This window comes from Podarcis cretensis (assembly GCF_951804945.1).
Source record: "Podarcis cretensis genome assembly, chromosome: 6".
In the NCBI taxonomy this organism is placed as follows: domain Eukaryota; kingdom Metazoa; phylum Chordata; class Lepidosauria; order Squamata; family Lacertidae; genus Podarcis; species Podarcis cretensis.
Genome location: NC_137175.1, coordinates 42,871,102 through 42,894,464, shown reverse-complemented (window position 1 = coordinate 42,894,464; position 23,363 = coordinate 42,871,102). Strand labels below are relative to the sequence as shown.

Genomic DNA, 23,363 nt, shown 5'->3' with positions numbered 1-23,363 from the left:
GTACATGCTCACTGTTAGAAAGCTGCTAGCATATGGATAGAACTAGCAATTGTCAGATACAGACTGCAAAACCTTTGTTCCTCATACTGTGATAAGAGTGCTTGTTTCACCTTCCTTTCTTGGGATCTCTAGTAGCTGTTCTCCGCTTGGAATCAAATGACCCTGCATGCTTTGTGGTTGCTGAGGAATGGCAGCTTTCTTCTCTTATTCAGTAGGGGCTGGTGAGGTTTGTTCCACTGGTTTCATTAGCTAGGTATGAGTAGCACTGGGTTTGTTTCGTAGAGGCAGGTGTGAAAGGTTGTGTAGATTGATGGGATATTATGTGGAGGGAGTACCTTCACTTATGTGGACTACAACTGAGAAAGGGAAAGAGAAAAAAAGGGTGTGTGCATTTTATCTTTAAAAAACCCTCATGCCTGATGTATAAATATGAATATATGCACAAAAGGAAAAACATTTTTTTTAAAAAATGCATAATTGGCTACAACCCTACGTTCAGGCCGCAGAAAGTCTGCAGAAAGCAGAGGCTAGGAGTGGAAGAAAAGCAGATTTTAGAAGTCCTCTCATATTATCGAAGCTCTTGGGAGCCCACTAGATAGGGGCAAGCTGCTGAACCCATAGCGTTACCAAATGGTCAGAGAGCTTGATATCTTATTAGAGCCCACAACTCCACCATTGGTAATGGGTTCCCTTGAGGTGGTGCCCTTAAGAATGAGTGCTGAGAGAAAAATCATTGCCCCGGGCAACATTGAACCAGCCATGTGCCATTTCACTTGCTTTCTGAGCTTCATTCTTTGCCCCATAGCAGAGACCTTTCCCTTATGCAGTTCTGGTTGCCTGTTATTTCTGATGTTGCATGAAGGTAGATTAATGAAGGAAAGCCTCAGAGTGAAGCAAGGGCCTCACGTACGTAGCAGGAACAAATGCTTCAGAACTAGGATGTCTAAAAGGAGCTTCTTTGAGGCTTTTTGTTCCAGCATGGGAGCAGACAGGGGGCATTCAGCTAGCTCTCTAGTGGATACTGCTGTTACTTGCTGCCTCATCCTAAGGTGTTTCCCTCGTTGACACTGATAAGGGAGACTTCTTTGCCAGCAGTTCATACAGAGTTTACAGGGAAGAGACTAGCTTCTCTAGGCATTGCAGGTTAAACAAAGAGGCGGCGGGGAGCTTTCTACTTCAGCTCCCAGCCAGCCAGGCCAAAGAGGCCAAAGACTGGTGACTGTCCTGGGAGTTTAAGGCTGTCTAGTGGGGTGTTGAGAGAGCAAGTCCACATTCCCATAAATTCCATTTAAGCCTATCAAGGCCCTGCCCTCAGCAGTGGCCTTGCCAATTATGATAATCATGTTGAATCTTCACTATGAGAATCATAGAAACATAGAATTGTAGAGTTGGAACGGACCCTGAGGGTCATCTAGTCCAAGGAGACTCATAATCTATTTCTCATTACAGATAGGTAGCCGTGTTGGTCTGCCATAGTCAAAACAAAAAAATTCCTTCTGAAGAAGTGTGCATGCACACGAAATCTATTTCTCATTTGGCTTCTAGGTTCTGGCGTTGTTTTTGTAGCCTTGTTTTGTATTAAAAACTTACTGCCTTGTCATTCATTGTAACTAAGGTTTAATGTTCTGCACCACACTATTTTGCTGTTCACTCTTGGTTTCCTTTACATTTTGATTATTCCAATTTAAGGGACACCAAAGACAGGCCTAAAATCCCTGTGTGTTTTTTTAAAAATATTTTTTTTATTTAATATTTTCTTGGTTTACAAAAGTACATGCCTTGTCTCTTTTTACAAGTTGTACAGTCTTTTCTACAGATCAGTTACATTTGTTATGAGACATTAGTGTTGAATACAGAATAAGGTCAGGAAGAAGAGGAGTGTGTGTGAGAGAGATGGTTTTGCTAAGCCATTGTTCTTCCCTTCCCTTGCCTGCCTCCGCCTTCCTTGCTCACACACCCACTCCAGGTCTGTGAACAATTCCACCCCACTCTCCAATATATTCACCAAGCACCATTGCTGATTTCCATGCAACCCCCCCGTTCAAAACACAGCTCTATTTACTGAGAATTTTGAAGGACTCTGGTTATGAATAATCCTTGGACTACATTTTCTGTAAGATTGTGCTTTTTGGTTTATGATTTCTGAGACAGGAATATTGTTTGTTGTGAACGATTTAGATGGGTTTTTAAGAGGAAAGATTTGATGCAAGCCTCCTTGAACGTTTACTTACTGCAAATAGGAAGTCAGAATATGCATCTTTTAAGTGTAGTCCAAGCAGTGTTTCTTATCCAAGGAGACCACAGTCCTGTTGTGGCTTCATGATTCGTCTTTCCCCCAGCTCCTTGTCCCAGCTTTATAGGGCTGGAGCAGGGACAACACCAGTGCCTTGAAACTGGTCTGTGGAGGCACTAAGAGAGTGTAGCATGCCATGTGTAAAACAGCCCACCCTCCTCTCAAGGCTGTAAGTAAGCACACAGTTGTACGTAAGCACACTTACATGGCAGTAAGCCCCATTGAGCATAGTGAGGCTTACTTCTGAGGAAGCATGCATAGAATTGTATTGTACGGCTCACTCACCTTCTGTAATGTTTCCTGTTAAACAGGCTTAGCTTATAGGAGAAAATAGTGTTTCAGAGACAGCAGTTCATTAGGAGGCCTTTCTGGAGAGCTGCAATTGTGGCTCATTACTTCATAATGCTCCTTCCTGACTGGCAGATACTCCTTGCCCTACTGGCACAGAATATCCCTGACATTTCTTTTCTGGCTCTTTTCCTTAATTGATTTCTCTGGGTTTTGATATGCTGCGTTTTGATGCATTGCCTTCCATATTCTCCTAGTCATTGTTAGAGGATGACTAATTCCCTCCCCTCCCCCCTCTCTCCTACGCCATTAATTTTTGTGGTCTCTTCTCTGCTGTGTTTTCACTCTGTCCTTGTACTCATAAAAAGGTAAACAGAGACCTTAAGCAGATGAAGCCCTGGGTGGTCTCTGTCCCTGGTGGCTTATAGCCTTCGTATTTCTCTCTGTTCAAGTCAGGCATCCATCGCTGCTGGAGCTCAATGTCAGGGCAGATGTCTTGATCAGAATATTTGACAGTAAAGTAGTTTGGGGGGGGGGGTTTCAGCCTCAATACTTGCTTGCTCCCCCGAAAAAAATAATCATGGATGCTTTCCCCATTTCTTGCAATTGTCTCCCAATTGCAAGACAAGGCAATACAAAGTATATATATTTTGTTTTTTTAGAGATGAAAAGAAGTGTAGTATGCCCAGGAGTTTTACCCAGAAACTGTAGCAGAACATTTCATTTCACATTTAATTTGTATACCGCCTTTCTATTTTACTATAGCCAAGGTGGTTTAAAAGCTGAAGAAACAAAAAATGTACACCTTGTAGCAATCTATAAAAGCAACGGCAAGTCACAGTGCATAAAACAGTACAATACAAATTGAGAAGCAGAGACTGGAGGGTGGGGCAAGGCAGGTGGAAAAGGCCTTGCCTGATGGACGGCTAGAAGTCTCTCCCCTCACAGTTCATCCTCTAAGCACAGGGATGGTAAAGACTTTTCTAGCAGAAAGCTAAACTGCAAACTCCTAAGACCCAACTAGCTACAGTGTATAAAGGCAGAGCTGAAGAACAAGTTATCTTTATGGAAAACAATTACAGTGGAACCTCGGGTTGCGAACGTGATCCGTGCAGGAGGCACGTTCGCAACCCGCAGCATTCGCAACCCACAGCACTGTGTCTGCGCACGCGTGGGTTGCTGTTTGGTGTTTCTGCGCATGCCGGAAGTACCCTGTTCCAGTACTTCTGGGTTTGGCGCATTGCGCAACCCAAAATTGCGTAACCTGAAGTGTCTGTAACCCATGGTACCAGTGTATGTGAAATCTAGCAGGTTTTGGAGCCCCAGATATGTTTTGTCGATTTTGGCAAAAGTGGCAAGGGCCAAACTTTGTCATATTTCCACAAGTCCTTTAAATTTTGTGTGTAGCATTTCTTTGCACAACATTACAATATTTTTATATCTGCATTTGTAGTATTAGCATTCTGGGAGGGTTACACAAATCCGTGCATGAGAGAGAGGTGGGGAGGGATGTTGGGAGAAGAGAATGACTCACTATTCCCACAGGCTCAGATGAAGGAAAAGGCGAGTTCTTAAAAAGTCTAATTGAACCTTAAAGCAATGGGAACGCTCTTTTGTCCCACCCAATCTACTCCTGTCCTTCTTTCCCTTAGTCCTTACCATCCCTAAAATACCCATCTCTGTTTTCTCATTTCCTTAGTTAGCTTCTGGAAACACAATACAGCCAAAGCACATCCAACATACATTTAAAACATGTCACTTCCCCAAGGAATCATGGAAACTGTAGTTTGTCACTGGTGTTGGGAATTGTAGCTCTGTGGTAGGAAAACTACAGTTTCCAGGGACTTGGGGGGGGGGAACCATGTGATGGGAACGTGTATTTAGTTGTCATGTATTGTCAGATGATTGGCAGGTTGGAGGCTGCACCCACATGTCATAGTTGGGCTGTGGGGTCTAGGAGGGGGAAGCATCCAGTCCTCTGGCCAGAGCCAGCTCCTTACCCCTAGTGTGTCTGAAGGCTCTCTCATTGGTGAAATGTTCCCACCTGTTACCTTCCCTTCCCCCTCAGCTTCCAGACAGCACTTGTCCCATTGCAACCACAAATAAGAAACCAGAATCTATTTCAACTTGTGCTTCAAGTTATCTGTTTCAAGTTATACAATTTTTAGTGAAGTTTTAATGTTTAGGGTGAGATGGAATCATTTTATTCTTTTGTTGTTCTTTTCTATTGTCATCCACGTTGAATATCCCCAAACAGAAAAGGGAGAGGGATTAAATAAATAAATAAATAAATAAATAAATATATGTGTTTTAATGTGGGTGTCCAGATACCATTAGCATGCACAGGGATTGGGTACTCCATTGTCTCTTTCTTCAAACTCCAACCAAACCAGTTTTTGTAGTTCTTTATAAATCATGAACAGAATTTCCCATATTAGCGCCTAATCTTACTAGACCTTTCAATCCCAGTACTAGGTGGAAGTCTGGATGCTATGTGTCCTGCCAGTGAACGTTCTGTGAATATAATGGAAGCACATTATTGTAAACAGCAAGACAGGGGAATGTTTTTCTGAGATGTTGTAGGGGAGAACCCAGGAATCTGTTCTATACCTTTGGATTAATAATCCACCTGTTGTTGGCACTGACTGGCAGAAGATTTCCAGGATTTTAGGCAAGAGTCTTTCTCTGCCCTACCTATAGATTTCAGGGAATAAATTGGGAATCTTCTGCATGCAAACCATTTGATTCACCCCTGTGCCTTGCCTCCTCCCTCTATTATCTCCTGTGCTGCCGTTTTTGACCCAGGTGGGATTAGCACCACCAACTAGCTCAAGGTAGGGATTTAGGAACTTTTATTTCTGGTGTTCCCAGAAGCAGCTTCAGTTTTGAAGTTTCTGCCTAAAATTCATCACAGCAGCACTGGAAATACTTTCTGCATTCCCTACTAAGGCTTGTATTGTTCAACACTTTCAGCTCTCTAATCCTTCTGTACTGGATTACCAAGACCACTCCTTTAAACTAAATATTAAATACCTCTGAAGCACCTCATTTTATTTCATCTTAGATATCCTGTAGATATGTGGAAAGTATGTCAGCATTTGGCCTGAGATATCTAAAACACAGGATTGGTCAGTCTTATTTGGGTATACCTTCATATCAGAATAACTACCATCATCATCATCATCATCATCATCATCATCATTTATAGCCCTCTTCTTTCTCTAAGAAGCTCAAGGTTGTTTACATGGTTCTCTCACTCCACATTTAAGCCCAACAACAACAACCCTGTGAGTTAGACTAGGCTGGGAGGCACTGGCAGATCCATCATCACCTAGGGAGCTTCCTAGCCAAGTGAGGATTTGAACCCTGGTCTCCCAGCTCCTAGTCCAACACGATAACTGCTACACTACACTGGCTCTCTTCTTATTTCATAGGAAAGATTACATGTAGGTCAATTTCTGAGAGATGTCCTCAAGTCACAAAGCTCTGCTTTTGTCCCAAGTCCCAAACTGGGTGGTGATGATAATTTTTCATGCTACTAACATATTCTCATGAAATATGGCTGACATAGTCCACATTTCTCACCCACCTCCACCACATCTCCAACATTATCCAAGTAGCCTTGTAAGGTTCCTATACCTCTCCTACAAATCATAGCAAAACAGCAACAATCGTACTACTGCAACAAAACACTACTCCACCCAACCAATCTAAACCTGTTTTTATATCCCTGAATCTGATGTTGATCCTTAAAAGTCAAGGTGATAATCCCTTAAAATCAGGTTTTAAAACTGAATATTGAAATTGTTCAAATTGTAAAACGAAGTCAGATTAGAATTATATTTCTTCCCACCTGATATTGAAGGGTTGGTGGTGTCAACAAATTCCTAGCCAGATGGCAATCCTGGCACATTAAGACTGCAGTCCTATGCACACTTGCCTGAGAGAATGTCCCCGGCAATCAATGGGGAATGCTAAGCAGGCATAAATCAGAGTACACCAGGGGTAGTCAACATGGTGCCATCCAGATGTTTTGAACTATAGTTCCCATTAACCCCAGACAGCATGGCCAGTGGTCAGGGATGATGGGAGTAGTGATCCATACTATTTCGGGGGCACCAGGTTGGCTAGTTCTGCAAGATGTATTTTCTTAAGCTCTTCTTTTAAAAGAAACCTTTTCACATTCTTCAATAAAGTTGATGCCTTATAGCTGTTGAGGAAGCCAGAAGCCAGGAGGCATCTATCAGTAGCTGAATTTGATCAACAGTCAGTATCCATTAAGGAATTAAGAAATCAGTTACCTATACTACGGAGTGAGCAACGCCAAATATAAGTCATGGATGCATCTTGGAACTATTTTATGCATCGAAAAACAACTATAATTCATAGCCAAGGAGAGTTAACAAACAGCTTTAGGTTCTGCCATTCCAGCCAGAAAAACAGTCACTAGGAGCCTGCCAAATGGCAGCAGCAAAGAACAGCTGAGGGTCTTGGGAAGAAAGGCAGTGTTGCTAGCATAACATTAAGCAAGGAGCACGGAAGCTACACCCCTTTTATTCCCCAATTCATTGTAGATGCATCCTGTGCACTTAAAAAACTAAGACCCTACACTCTTCAGAACCAACCCATCACACACCAGTCAATTATTCAGAATAACTCGGTGTCATGTGAATTTTATTAATATCAAAATTATGATCTCTCACTCACACGCATGTCATCCAGAGGGCAATCACTGTTGACTCTGCCAAGATGTTGGCAAATCATCATGATGGTTCTGTACAGAAACTAATGCCAAGGCCATCTCCTTGTGGATTTGCTAAAGCCAGAGCTGTCTCCCACAATGTCTAGTTCCTCCATACATTTAACAGCACAAGTCCTGTTGGTTTTAATAGAACTAGCTTCCCATTACAGGAGGTGGGCTTGGACTTGGGATGCTACACTTTACCATATTTAATGAGGAAAAACATAAGCTTGTTATCTGTTGGATAATCATAGTTTAGACATTAACCTGCAGGAGAGGCAAACTGCTTCCATATGGTGGCATTTCTGAAATACAGATTACTATTCCATATGGCACATTTTCAGTTAGGAGGCAATACTAGAAGCCTCACTTCCACCTATGCATCACAATGCAGAGAGGTATCTCAGTGTCCATCCTCATTCAATCTGGAACTGATTCCCAATTCAACAAAGAAATCAGTGTGTGGAAGCAGCTTCCATATGTGTTATCCCTCTTGTTGAACCTGGGCAATAGTTACTGTAGCATATCTCTAGATGTGATAAGGGTTATGATGAATTATTAGGCTTGTAGTGATGTTTGCTAAAATAGCTTTGATATGTGGCTTAGATTAATCATTCTCATGACTTTGAAAACACTATATCGTTGGGCAACAGTGATGAGCACTGAAAGGAAAGCAATGTTGTCCCATGTTTCAGAGCTTGGATTGGCTTATGATTGATATTGGAATGCTTTCTTCAATATTCAAATACACAGGGTGATACAACTAGGTTTTTAAAAATAAATAAATAAATAGCTTTTGGAAATTGAAGAATGAGATTTTTAAACCACCATTGATTCTTTTAAGGCTTGCAGGATTGCCATCATTTTATTATCCCAGGTCTTAGGCTGTCCTTTATGGGAGAACTATTTCTTGACCTGTTTTGAACTGTCCTTCCTGGAGGCTTATCCACACTTCTGTTTGCCCCGCCACTTTCCCCTGGGAAAAGCTGCAATTTAGCACTGAAACAGAGCAAACGGCAAATGGGTTCTCTGTGGATTTCCATTTGCTCTGATTTATCACTAAAGAATGGATTTTCCATGGGAAAGCAGCTGGGCAAGGGCAAAACCACTCAGATCTGTGCCTGGAAAGCACAGGACAAGCAGGAAACAGCTCAGACCTATGCTTTCTAAGCACAGGACAAGCGGGTGTGGATGAGCCCCTAAGTTTACTTGTTGGTTGTTTATTTGTTTGCTTGCTCTACAGATTTGGCCGGATTTCAGTTTGCAGGCATCTAATCAAATTAATTTGCAAAAATTCAGACATGATTGACTAGGGTCAGTCAAATTTGCCAGTATGTAGAGTGGCTGTTGAAGAGGATCTTAATGATGCCAGGCTACTTCTAGCACTCGTTTGATTGTGAATTTGAGCTGGGAACTGAGCTCTTGCATTCTGCTACTGCATCGCCCCAGGTCTTTTCACATGAGTGAGAGGAAACCCAAGAAAGAGTTTTCCAGTCATGTGAACCTTTCTTTTGGGGGAGAGGAAGGGAGCAGAGAGGCTTTCACTTTAGCAGCAGACATGCCTTGAAACTGCAGTCAAAGGGCAAATTTTCAAGGGTAATGCTCAGCACTTGCTCCACATACATTAGCGTTTTGTTGCGACCACATCCCATCATGTAGTCAAACAATGAATCAGTAAAGCCCAAACCCCCAGTCCTAGACCAGCCATTAATGAACATACCACAGCCCTACAGGGTATTGGCAGTAGTGAGCAAATAGAAAATCGTTGGGTTTACGCCATATACTCTCTACCACATACGATAACAAGCTGTGCTTTCACCTATGTAAAACAAATGTTCCAATTATAGTATTGCTAAAGGATATGAGTAGCACATCCCTAACTCAGCAAAGAGTTGCGGTGCGAAACCTTTTGGGCCATTGTGTAAATTGTGAATAACAACATAAGATAATAAAATATTTGTGCCTACAGGAGCATCCTGATTTGTTGCAATCAGAAGCTGGTGTTGTTTATCTCTGCTCACAGAAATCCTGATTGAAATATTGTCATTTCTTAGATTTACATCCTGCCTTCCTCCAAGCAGTTCAAGGCAGTCTACACAGTTCCCTCCCTCCTTATTTTGGATCTCAAAACAACCCTCTGAGGTAGGTTAGTGAGCAGAGAGTTAGTGAGCAGGGACTGGACATGGATCTCGCCAGTCCAAAACTCAAACCACTACAGTACGCTGGTGCATAAAATACAATATCATTTGTGCTTTAAGAGAAGCAGGTTTGGGAGTTGTCCAAGATTTTCAAGGAGGTTTCCATTTTGCCAGTTGTTGTTGTTTAGTCATTTAGTTGTGTCCAACTTTTCGTGACCCCATGGAGCAGAGCACGCCAGGCACACCTGTCCTACACCGCCTCCCGCAGCTTGGTCAAACTCACGCTGGTAGCCTCGAGAACACCATCCAACCATCTTGCCCTCTGTCGTCCCCTTCTCCTTGTGCCCTCCATCTTTCCCAACATCAGGGTCTTTTCCAGGGAGTCTTCTCTTCTCATGAGGTGGCCAAAGTACTGGAGCCTCAGCTTCACGATCTGTCCTTCCAGTGAGCACTCAGGGCTGATTTCCTTCAGAATGGAGAGGTTTGATCTTCTTGCAGTCCATGGGACTCTCAAGAGTCTCCTCCAGCACCATAATTCAAAAGCATCAATTCTTCAGCAATCAGCCTTCTTTATGGTCCAGCTCTCACTTCCATACATCACTACTGGGAAAACCATAGCTTTTACTATACAGACCTTTGTTGGCAAAGTGATGTCTCTGCTTTTCAAGATACTGTCTAGGTTTGTTATTGCTTTTCTCCCAGAAAGCAGGCGTCTTGTAGTAATCAGGTATTTTGCCTGAAACACTAAAACTAGCAAATTTCAGCAGCAACTCTGGTTTGAGCCCTTTGAAATGTAAGGGACTTTGGAATCTGGGGCTTTGATCCATTTCTGGCAGTGTTCCTCACCATCGGTTGCAGATAATAGTAGTTTATTATTAGTAAAGTAGCGGGCAAATGATTGGCTGTTACTATTTTGAGAATAAGGAAACAGAGACAGGAACGGCATCAATTGTTTCATGGCCTTTACAAACAAGAGAGGTAGAATAGGAATCTGATGCCTTTGTACTCTTTTGCAACATCTCTTTCTTGTTAGCAAATGAACTTTTGCATGGCACAAGCCCTTGTACCCCTGCTTCAACCACTTCAGCAGCATTGGAATAGCCCAGTTATTATGGGATGCTGCAGCTGCAGCAAAGAACAAGACTCCTGCCCAAGTCTTCTGCTGGTCCCCTGACTGGAGGGGTTTAAATGACACCCATCCATTCTGGTTTAATAGATTACATAGCCATCATTGCTCGAGACAGCCTCACATCTCATCCTGTTAATACCCTCTCCCTGGTTGTAGGCTGATGAAGGGAGGGAGGGGAGAAGCACGGTACTGCCAAGCTGGCAGAGCCCTGCCAAGCCCTGTAGCCCTGCAGGGTGATGAGCGAGGGCTTTCCTCCTGCTTGTCAGAGCAAATCAGAAGAACTCAAAGTGGGTGCACGTGTGAACTTCGTGAGGAGCAAGGGAACGTGAGCAGAGATGCAGGGTGGTACTAATGAGAAAAGGCAAGGTGATAGGGAAAGCTGAGGGCTTGGCCTGATACAGGTGCACTTGCCTCCCCAGGGAATGTTGAGCATGCATGTGTGTGAGCGACAGTGAAAGGCAGAGGAGAGATGCAGTCCTGGCTGTCTGGCGGAATGAGGAGGCATTGTTAGCTTTGGGGGTAAAAAAGCATTGGGATGTGACAAGAAGCAGTCCAGAAAAGTTAGCAGTGTTAGCTGTGGCACCTTTGGGGATGAAAACACTCGCAATACAATGTTTAATGTTTGAAAGAGAAAAGTGTCGGAGCTCAAGTAGGCCTCGAAGCCACAAGCTCTGAAGAAGCGTGACATGTGCATGCATGCTTGTATGTACAAACATGCAGCCTGCTTGTGGTTACTCAGTGGCGTGAGGAAGGCGCACTTACAGGTGCTTAGAAGCCATCTCATCTTCACTCTTGCAGAGCTGAGCCTTGATCTTGCAAACGGCTTCTGGGAGTGAGGCCCATTTCACAGCACCACTGTCAACTTTAAAGACCCATGTTTATCATTCTGTGGATCAGAAGTAGTTTTGTGTGTGCTAAAAGGAATAGAACTTAATATCATTACTACGGCTGCAACATTTAAACAGCACAATCCTATACTGAGGTAAATCTGGCTGGATTCATTCCCACCTAAGTGGGATTGCAGTCCCAATTAGTTAGATTAATCAGTTAAAGCCTTCTTGATCAACTGAAAAGGTGTCCCCAATTAACTGGGTAATACATTTTTTAAAGTCCCTTATTTTTTAACTTAAAGATGTCTAGGAATTGCAACCGGCATGTGCCAAGCTGGAAAAGGTTTTTGAAGGGTGGGTGCCTCTTCTAAGATGGCGCCTGCTGCAGAAGTGTATACAAGCCCTGCCTGAAAACAAAGTCTGTTTTGAAACTCACAATCTTTATTCCACTTTCCCCCTCCATTATTACTGTTATTTTTGCAAATATAACAGGAGGGGGGAAACAGCAACATTGTCAGCTGACTTTGATCCTGATTTACGCATATAATTTAATATAGACAGTCCATTTGTCCAAATAAGATGGGTAGTCATAAGATGGGTCATCATAAGATATCCATTCAAGCACAGAAAGGGCAGTGAGAGCTTAAACTACTATGTAGTAGATAGTGGTGTTTATCATAGCTGTCAACTTACAGATTTGAAAATAAGGGACCTGCAGCCTCACCTGTTCCAGGCACTCCAGTCTTCCTGTCCTCCTGCAGTCTGGTCAAACTCATGCTGGTAGCTTCGAGAACACTGTCCAACCAACTTTGTAACCAGAGGTTCAACTGAATAGAATCTGAATCACATGCACCACAAGGCCTATGAAGCCTCAACCTAAGATGGCTCCCCAGCCTGGCTTTGCACTGCAAAGTTTGCAGCAGCATGTGCAACAAAATGGCGTCCAGCATTCAAAAAAACCCTCAGCTTGCATTAACTAGCCACACACAAGGCATGCAAGCTCCACCCCCCAGTCGTTCTTAGACTTCTTATTGGGTGAGCAACACAGCCAAGCAACACAGTTGGAGCCTCCCTCCTCTCTGGCCGGCAGGGAGGAAGGGAGAGGAGCTGCTTCCTTTGAAATTTAAGGGACATCATTTAAGGGACATTTAAGGGACATCCATCAATAAGGGACAGCAGCAGGACATGGCACTGGAATAAGGGACTGTCCCTTCAAATAAGGGACACTTGACAGCTATGGTGTTTATCCTCCCAACCTTGAAATATAGCTTGTTCTCTGCAACTATAAAGGCTCACAGTGTCCGTCCACATTTATTGTCTCTCTGTTAGTCTCCAGCCCACAGGATTATAAATGCATCGATACCTGCAAGTATCAAACATTTTCCCAAATTGAAGTTACTGTGAAGATTATTTTTTTTTATCAGAAGGAACACACCACAGGAAACTTCTAACGCTAATAGCCTGAGATTTCTTTGACTGAGTGACAACCCTAATTGGTACTAAAAGCTTCCTGGTTAGAGGATGCCTTGTAAAAGCCAGAACCAGAATTGTGAGGATTGCGTGAATTCTGTATTTAAAATAATAATAACCAACATTCTGCCCCGTGTAGCTCAAATTCTGTATTTTATGCTGTGGCTTGTTTTACACAAAATAAATACGTTGGCTTGTAATTGTGAACCTGTTCTCTCCACCCTGCTCCTGTGCTTTAACAGCGGCATGGCAAATGGAAATGGAGCAACAGAAGCTTTGCCTGGCATATGGCATAGAGTGAAAATAGTTGTTTGATTTCTGTGTCATGCTGATATTAAAAATGAAAGGAGGAGAGCTAGAAAGATCCTGAATTTTTAATCTAATGCCAAGTTTTGGACTTGTTGTATGCTCGTGTTAGCCTTATATTCAGGCATTAGCTTGGTAGCAATAGATGAGAAGGAATTACAGGCAGACACGTGCATGGAATTTAATGTAGCTAGTAAACATTTTTTTTTCCAGGCTGGTAACTTTTGTTGACTGATTTACAAGGCAGGTTTGCACAGACCTGTAAAGTACACATTGCCCCTGTTACGCAATTGGTTGCTCTCTTTGGGAAAATCACTGTTCTTTGTTAATTGGAATATTTGTCCAGTTTAATATATGCAAGCAAAGAGTTTAATATAGTTTGCATTTAACATATGCAAGCCACTGTCAGAGAATGAACTTGAGCAAACAAAAAAGAAAGCCGCTCACTGCATCCACCAAAACAGATTTCAGGTCTAACCAACTAGCAATCCTCTTAGGTAAAGGTAAAGGTAAAGGTACCCCTGCCCGTACGGGCCAGTCTTGACAGACTCTGGGGTTGTGCGCCCATCTCACTTAAGAGGCCACAGGGGCCAGCGCTGTCCGGAGACACTTCCGGGTCACGTGGCCAGCGTGACATCGCTGCTCTGGCGAGCCAGAGCCGCACACGGAAACGCAGTTTACCTTCCCGCTGGTAAGCGGTCCCTATTTATCTACTTGCACCCGGAGGTGCTTTCGAACTGCTAGGTTGGCAGGCGCTGGGACCGAGCAGCGGGAGCGCACCCCGCCGCAGGGATTCGAACCGCCGACCTTTCGATCGGCAAGCCCTAGGCGCTGAGGCTTTAACCCACAGCGCCACCTTAAGAGGAGCAATCCTCTTAAGCAGTCACAAACGTCTGAACGAACAAATCATTTTTTCTCTCAGGTTTCTTCGGAGTGGACATGATGAGCGAGCAGCCACAATATACCGGTATTAATATGTGCTTTGTAAAAGACAAATTGTGCAAAGACAAATGGACTAACCAATGGTTTCAATTAAATGCATGTTTGTATTTATAGTGTTGATTTTAACTAAAGTCTTGTGTGGTGTTCCTATTAACTGGATAAGAAACCTAATTATATTGTAATAACCCATGGATAGTGAGAATGGATGTATGTTTTTGTTCTCTCAGAAAGCTACTCCTAATGTCTTTGATTAAGGCTTCTGTGAGGTTCAGAACAGCCATGTTATTTCTTTCTTGTTTGGGGTGCTTAGAGAAGACATATTGAGCCTTGTAGACACATAACTTTTCCTGTGGTGGTATTTTTTATAATCTCTCCCCCGCTCAAATCTTCATCACATTGACACTCAAACATGAGGTTGAGACCATTTCGGAGAAATTGGTCTGGTTTGCACAACACAGTAAGCCAAATTATGGCTTACTGGGACTACACAAATGTGTGGGCTCCCAGAAAGGAGCTCACTGCTGCTTTCTCACCTCACTAATCATGAGCTGTAGCTTGTCATTAATTATAGTGAAGTAACCACCTTGGGCAATGAGGTGTTGGATGACCCAATGCTAGGGGACTGGGAGAGACAGCAGCAAGGTGTTGGATGACAGAGCTGAGTGTGGCCTGGCCTGCACCCCCTAAGCAGCTGCTGCCCTCAGGAGACTTTGTTCCATCACCCATGTTGAAGTAAGATTCAATAGTCTGCATGGGCAGCTTCTAGGGGTAAAGGAGGAGCAGGCACCAGCTCATCATTCAGGCAGCAAAATGTTTAGGTCCAGCTCTGCACACAATTATAGTGGTACCTTGGGTTAAGAACTTAATTCGTTCCGGAGGTCTGTTCTTAACCTGAAGCACCACTTTAGCTAATGGGGCCTCCTGCTGCCGCTGTGCCGCTGCTGCTGCACGATTTCTGTTCACATCCTGAAGCAAAGTTCTTAACCCGAGGTAATATTTCTGGTTTAGCAGAGTCTGTAACCTGAAGCATATGTAAACTGAAGCGTATGTAATCTGAAGCGTATGTAACCCGAGGTACCACTGTAGTCTCTTTATCACCCATTTACACCTTCCTTAAATGGGCCTATGTCTAGTCTCTTTGGGTGTTTTTAACAGGATCCTAAAGAATCATTTGTCATTTTATATTTTGATATGTACTGTGTTTTTGCTGATTATTCTGATACTTTGTTTTCTGTTTGCTCTTAGTCATTTTGGGTTCCCTCAGGAAGACAAAGTGGGATATAAGCCATTTAAAGTGGGAGGAAATGAAAATGGAATGGAAAAGTTGCATTTTTATCAGGATACCCTCTTAACAGCTGTGCTAGGGCTTGTCCTGCTAATGTACATAGAACTACAGAATAGCCCACAGCCATAACGTGTGATTTTTCTCCACTATGATCATTTCCCAAAGTAGGCATCAGCTTGCTCAAAGAATCCTATCAGAGAGGAAAGCAGGAAGACCCAAAGGAACTGTAGGCATCTGTCTATAACATCAGTTCCTTGATAATGGATCCATCCTAGGTCCTGGGGGCATTTATGAGATAGCCAATCTGTCTTTGACTATTAGTAGATGTTCTTTCATGCAGCTTCCTGCACTATCCTAATGGATAGGAGCATTTGCAGCAGGGCATCCATCAGCAGACTGTTTCACTGCCACCAAGTCAGCTCTGAAATGATATCCCAAGAAAAGAGGCAAGTACCGGTCTTGCCCTCTTTCTGAATTTAGGTCCTGGTTTATCTATCCATCTGTGGATGAAGTGCAGAATCTGGGGGCTTCTTTGTGCCTTTGTGTGAGCATGGTAAACAGGCATTTGAAACTTTGTGTGTCTTATGGAGAACAGGTACCCTTATCAGAGAGCAAAGATTGACTTTGGTTCCCTGTTGAATGGATGCTTGACGGTGAAATCTAATATGTTGCTATGTAGTGTGTAAAACAGACCTAAGAAAACATCTTATCCAGACAGAATCTCCTACATGGAAGTTATTTTATGCAGGAAAATGTTTGAATCTCATGTGCAATTTGCAACCCATGGCAAATGTTTACATGGCCACATGTGATAAACTGCATGCAGGACTTGAGCTATTATTTACTACATGAATAAGACTTCAGCTTCTGTGGAACATCCTCAAAACTGTTACTGGATCTGCTAATACAGGATAATCATGACAGTACACAACTAACACACCTTTTGCACAGAATATCATCATCTGCACTGTAGACTTTGCAGCCTAAAAGAGTATGGCAAAACCTTTTATTGATTTCCAGTTATATGGAGCTGGGAAAAGGATAAAGAAAAATTCTCTTTGAGCAGATATGTTGGATTGTTTATCATTTCCAGCAAATTCCTCATTACCTTTACTAGATGAGTAACTAAGTGGTTTATGCTGGCTGCTCAACCATAGAACTGCCTTCAAGGCAGCAGCCTCCATACCATGATCAGCTGAATTTGCAGAGAGAAGAATCTTATAATTGGCAGGCTGAAATAATGGACTATTGAATTTGGCCTGCAAAACGTTGGCAAAGAGACTGGCAAACAAAAAAATAGACAAGATGCTAGATGTTTTCAGGCAGCCTACTAGATTCAATTAGACAGTGGGGAAGAGAGCAGTTGGAGAGAAAAAAAGAATGCAGGTACAGGTCTCCCCTGAAAAACTGCACTGGTATTGGAGAAATGAGTTGTTTTTAATGAGTTGTGTGATTAAAGGGAAATAGAAAATATTCTCAATCGGGTTTGCAAGATCAATATTTCAAAGATAGGGACACTTTTGTGGAAGTATGTGCTAATCAAGATGTGGGCTGTTTTGTGTGGCAAATTTATGAGTGAATTTTGTGTTGGTAAATTTATTTCTTTAGTACATATATCTCACTTTTGTCCCACCATGGCACTCACATTGGTATAGGTCACAGCTTTTCAAACTGTGTGTCCATGACACATTAGTGTGTCGGCTACAGTGTGTAGGTGTGTTGTATGAACGCTCCCCACACTCCTCCCAGGGCTGGAAAGGGGTCTAAAAAGTGTGTCACCAACATGAAAAGTTTGGAAAGCTCTGGTATAGGTGGTGGTCTTGGGTGGTCTCCCATGCAGGCATGCCTAGATCAGACCTAGTCCTCGTTAGCTTCAGCATATTAGCCAAATCATGTGCCCTCAGGTGATATTCTAGAACCCATACCGGCATTGCTTAGGCAGTCTTAAGAAACAAAGAACAACCACAAAATCATTACAGTATTGATCATCTGCCATCTTGATTCAAAGTAGCATTCAGGTGTGTGTACCCAGATGTAGATGAAAATTTACTCCTTGATCTCAGGAACCATGATGCAAAAATTGCTTTTGATGGGTTATATCCAGCAAATCCCTATTTTGAGTCAACCCAAAGAAATTAACGACCCATCAATTTCAATGGGTCTGCTCTGACTAACATTAGATATAGCCCACTGTCTTTAGAGGTGTCTAAATGCATAGTGAAAAAAGAGCTTTTCAGATTGTGAAGTAGATATGCCACACCTTTTATCAAATATAATCAGCTTTCTTAGCACTGCTAGGTTCTGGTTGGCCCTTCCTGCCTTGGTTTTTTTCTTGGTTGAAAATATTTTTAAAAATAAAACTTAGGAAGCTTTAGGTAGTGATTGATGTATGGCTGTCTGAAAAGCCCAAGCTACTGTTAACAAACTGATGAAGATCAACAGTGCTGGGATCATCCGAAATGAGGAATGGTCATTCTGTTGCTAAAATAAGCATTCCCTCCATATAAGTGGTGCTTATGAGCCCAGCCTTACGTTCACATGCACCAGAAACGTAGGTGTAAAAGAGGTCTTAAAATGAAGAAAGAAATGGCGGTTGAAATATCATTATGTGAGTCATAGAGCTCTGAGCACTATATAGTCATTTTGTACTTTTGGAAGTAATAGAAACTGAGTCTGAAGTCTGTAAATTCAGAGCAACAGTAGCTGGGGTTCAAATTGTAATAGTCACTCATGACCTACTGGAAGGCAGGGGGGAAAAGACAGGAGAATTAACACACCCAAAATTATTGCAGTTCTACTGCTGTTATTTTATTATGTGATTGCCTATTCAGCCATTTATTCCCCTGACACTATAGTTTGTTTAGGCTAAATGCCCAGGGAGAGAAGGGACCAGATTCACTTTCATTTGAATACAGCATCTATATTTTATAAAGCAAGAAAATGGAGAGCTCAGTTATAATCAGCACAGCCTCCTCCTTACTCAACTCTGTCTGCACCCCCTGTGTCTTTGAGACAAATCTGCTCATTTGACTAACTAAATGTAGCTGGTTTTGTGCTGACTCTACCTGCTGAGCTGATACAGAGGAGAAAGAGAGAGAGCAATTTTGCATCATCCATCTTTTTAATAAGCAAACAAACAAATAAATAGTCTAGGGAGACATTTGATCCAAAACTGTATTCAGTAACCTCATAACTTTGGTATAATTTAGTTCTGCATCTAGCTCATGGCCTGGAACTTCACAACATACACAAAACTGCAGTCCTTGGTTTTAAGGCAATTATCATGATTGGATTTTAGATGAAATCTGGATGCTTTTTGATTAAACAGGTTAGTGGATGAATCTTCGAAACAGCGTAGATGAAAGGATTTCTTGCCACGATGGCTGTGAGAGATGGAAGGGCTCAGGTGGCTGACTTTGCAAATCCCAGAGGACTTGTACCCAGTGATACTGTCTTTCTACTGTGTAAACCAAGCATGCTGAATTTGAAGTCTGGGAGCAGAAACTGTGAAGGCGGCTATGCCACATCTTTCATTCATGGCTCATTGTGTTGTCAATACTAGTTTATATACAGACCCTGTGAATTACTTAAATATACATGAATATGCATGTTATATATCTATTATACAATACAGAGTACTGCAACAATCAGGACTTCTTAAAAACTGATTTGTCCAAGGTTGTATGGCAAGCAGAATCCGTGTCCTACACTTGCCCTTTTGCTACCCTCTCTTCTGATTCCCTCTTCCAAATTTGCTTTTCTTAATATGGAAAGTGTTTTGCTTAGCTTTACTCTTGTGAGAGAGAAACAGCTGAGTGAAGAAGTGTTGTGCAGGTGGTGAACCTAGTCACAAATAATGCAAACCCAGCAAGCCGTCCTCACGTGGCAGAAGTGTCATGAAAGGCCAAGTGAATAATGGTGCAAGAGGTGCAGACTTAGTGTTTTCCCATGTGATGCTATAAGAGTTGTTTATTTTCTTTTTCTTTATATATTTGCAAGCCATGTGTCTATAATTCAGATGTGGAATCCATATGGGTTGAAATGTACCTAAGTTCATAACAGCAGCTCACTTCCTCCTTCTGCCTTCATTAATAGCACTTACATGTGCATCACCAGAAAGACTCAAGGTATTTAATGTCATGTTAAAAATAACCTTTGGATTTTCAGATGATTTGGGTCAGCCTTTGTTTCTTATTTGAACTAGCAAAGAACCTCAGATTCCAAAAGGAATAGGGTATGTGTATCCTGCATTCTGGGCAATGATACTTGCCTGAATGAAGTGGCTTTGGAATCTGGTGAGTATTACTAGCATCGTACCTTCACTGTAGTGGCATATTTATGAAAAGTGTCAGGGCTCAGTATGCAAATGTTTAGGGGTCATTTGTGCTTGCTCTTTGGGAAGAAAAAAGGTACTCTGCTCTTGCTCAGAGGAACCTTGTTCTTATTACATAGCACCCAGAGCTAACATGCATTGATGATATAGTACTTTAACTAGATCACACATAGGATCTTCCATCAATATAGTCCTATGTGCTGGAAGGGAAGTGCATACTTTTTACCACTTTATGGTAGTAGGAATGCTCCATTGCCCAGGCAACTGGTGGGGAAATTAGAAATGTCATGTCCAAAAGGATTCTAGGTTCCTTTACTACTTGGACACATTATCCCTTGTATCACCACAAGGCACTGGCGGAGGAAGAGGAGTGCGGGGGAGCGCACCGCCCCCGGCAGCGTGATCCCAGTGGGGTGCCATTGTGGCTGCCCCCCCACCCCCCACACCACGTCCCTGCAGGCAGCACACCATGCCCCCAGGATGCGCACCAGCCGCACCCCCGCCTGCTCTCCGCTCCCCTGGTGCCAGAGCATGAAGCTCCGCCACTGCCACAAGGATCATATATATGTTTACTTGGAAGTAAGTCTCAGTATGTTCAGTGGAGCTGAACTCCTTTGTAAGTGTTTTAAGAATGGCAGCCTTACTTGGCTCCAAAAATTGCCTGTTTCAATCATGTAAATGGAGGCAGCTGGAGCTACCCTCTCAAAAGGATTAGATAAGGAAAGTATGGGAGGTAATGAACAAACATTAATTTAGCATGTCAGCTGAGAGAGGCCAAAGATCCATCTAGACTGGGATCATTCATTTCAACTTGGTATTTATTCCAGGGCAACACTGACACACAAGAAAGGGTGGGGGAAGACTCTCAAATAATACCAATGTATTCACCTTTTGGTGACAGTTGGTAATATTTCCACCTTGCGGTCTTTTGCTACTCATATTTTCTTGGTTATGTTGCTTGATTTTCATTCATCTTGATATACTAAATGATTTGTTGTGTATCTTTGTGCCTCATCCTTGCTTCTAATGTTTTGTTGTCAGCAATTGATTGTTGGTTTTTTATCATTGATTTTAAACTTCTTTATCATTGTGCTAATGCTATATTACTTAGATGAAAAAGCATTGCCTCAATAAAAATAGTGGCTGCTTGCAAGAGGCAACACCAGCTCTGCCTCCAAAGTGTCCTAGCCAAAGGTGGCGCATCCCATTTTGTCACCTGAGGCACATTGGGAAAGTGCCGCTGCTGCGCCATCCCCACAGAAGCATCCCTTACCTAGTGCCTGCAAAGTGGCGCCAGTGGGTTCTGGCAAGGTCTTGTGAGAAGCCAGAAAATGGCACCACTTCTCTGTCAGTGGTGGAAGTGGTGGGGCAACCAAAGGGGTGCCACCTCATGCGTTTTCACCACCTGAGGCAGCTGCCTCAGCCCTTCTCATGGGTGGGCTGTCCCTGGTCCTGGCCCTTCCTGCGAAATGAAGAACTGAAACTCCCAGCTCTATACTTCTGCCAAAAGCTTTAATGCTCAAATCAGATCAGTACATAAGGCAAACTACAGGTTACAAGGTTCAGCAGGGACATAAGAGGATAAATGGCTAAGAGCAAGCTAAGATGTTGGTCCAACAAGCAACACCCCCCCCTGCACCTTCCTTTTGAAGAGTGGGGCAGGCACAGCTATTAGTGTGGCAAGTGGCCACACTCCCAAGACAGGGCAAGCAATCAGGCTATCCTTTGTGAGAGGGTTGGCTCTGCAAGGTTTGTTTGCACCTGTGCTGGTGTCCCCATGTCTGTGGAGACAGTGGGGCAGATCTATATGTAGATGACATTATTTTTTATATGATGGATATAAACAAATCAGCTTAGGAGCTAGAGAAGATACTGGAGAGGCAGCTGGCTTTTTATTACTGAAGTTTAAGATGAGAGAAGTTGGCAAAGAGAACTGAATCAGAGAAATTGACTGGCATCAAAAGAATCAACTCACAGGAATTAGATAAAGGTCCCAGAAAAACTTGTATAAAGAAAACTGTGCACCTCTTCAGAATCAAATATGACAGAAACTTAAAATCCATAAAGATCTCAAACTGCATTTGATATGAAGATTAAGTAGTTAAAATGAGTGTAGGTAATAGGAAGCTTGAGTTGTGTTCTGTGAGGCTGAATCCTGCTCACCAGTTACAAGTAATCTCATCCATGTCTTACAGAATTGCACTCGCCTCCTCCGTTCCGTTTGTTGAACTGTAGCACACATTCTGAAGCCTACAATGGGAGCATCTGTGGAGCTTGTCTTGTTTTCATTAGCCGTCGTCTCTTTTACAGGTAAGAGCTTCCTCCATCTTGGCTCAAAGGTCAGGACCAGCTTTAGGCTGAGCCTGGAGACTAACTGGATTCTAAAGCCAATGAAGTAACAATCCTGTTCATACTCTCAACTAAAATTCAGAACATGAAATTATCTGCTAACATGAATTCTATCGTTGACCATATATGTTGTGTAAATGTAATTTGGTTTATATATATTTGCAGTGTGGAGTTTATTTGACAGCCGCATTTATTGTGCAAGTGGATAATGACATCTTGATGCACTGCTTAGGGCAGAGGTGGGGAGCCGAGAGTCCTTCAGATACTGCTGGGCTCCAGCTCCCATCATCCCTGATCATCGATGGGATGGTGAGAATTGGAGCCCAACAATATGTGATAGCCACTGGGTTCCCACCTGAATTAGGGGAACCAAGCCAGTAAACCAAGGCATGTTGCATTTTACAATATGTTCAATGTATGTGATAGGAGATGCACAGGCCCCAGAATTTGCCTGTGAATTTTTAAAAATTCTTACCTGTTTCTATCCTGTCTTTGCTTAAAACTGTGCTCCAGGTTCCAATCCACAGGGGGAAATTGTTGTTGTTGTTGTTATACCCCACCCATCTGCTTGGGTTGCCCCACTGTGGGCAGCTTCCCAAAAAATATAAAGACACAGTAAAATGTCAAGCATTTAAAACGTCCCTTTGTAGACATGCTACAAAGCATGTCTGCTTCTCCTGCAAGGGCAAACTTTACTGTTTTGGGATGAGAGTCTCTCTCTCTCTCTCTCTCTCTCTCTCTCTCTCTCTCTCACACACACACACACACACACAGAGAGAGAGAGAGAGAGAGGGGGGGGGGGGAGGGAGAGGGAGAGGGGGGAGACAGCTATGACCCTGTTACCCAAGGAACAATGTTGAGGGCAAGGCTTTTGCCATTATCCTCCCCAGTTGGTGGGGGGATACAACCTTGTCTCCCTGCGAGATAGAAATATATTTGCATTGTCTTGCACAGGAGAAGGGCAGGAGGGACGGAACAGTAAATATGCGTAGGGAAAGTTTCATTCCCCAAGCAAGAATCTTGTTATCCCAAGAATCAATGCCGGGGGCGGGCATCTGCCCCCGAGATGGATCTTTGTGATATCTCCATTGACTTGCACAGGGAAGGCATAGATCCACATGAAAGACAAATGCAGTTTCATACCCCTCAACTGTCCCAATTAAATTGGGACATCCTGTTTTGGGGGGCTGCACAGCACCCTAAAACCTCATGTGAGTCCCAGTTTTCGGCCTTGACATGTTGGTGGGTATGCAGTTTTT

The 23,363-nt window shown here is 42.9% G+C and overlaps 1 protein-coding gene across 4 annotated transcripts in view; it reads left to right on the top strand.

The window, feature by feature from the left end:
• Positions 1-23,363, top strand: part of CNTN2 (contactin 2) — a 61,966-nt gene that overhangs the window by 4,166 nt on the left and 34,437 nt on the right. For all 4 annotated transcript variants that reach the window (XM_079981933.1, XM_079981932.1, XM_079981930.1 and 1 more), the window contains exon 2: positions 21,951-22,065. In XM_079981933.1, coding sequence (XP_079838059.1) covers positions 22,011-22,065 — 55 coding nt within the window. In that variant the 5' untranslated portion in view covers positions 21,951-22,010. The remainder of the gene's footprint in view (positions 1-21,950; positions 22,066-23,363) is intronic.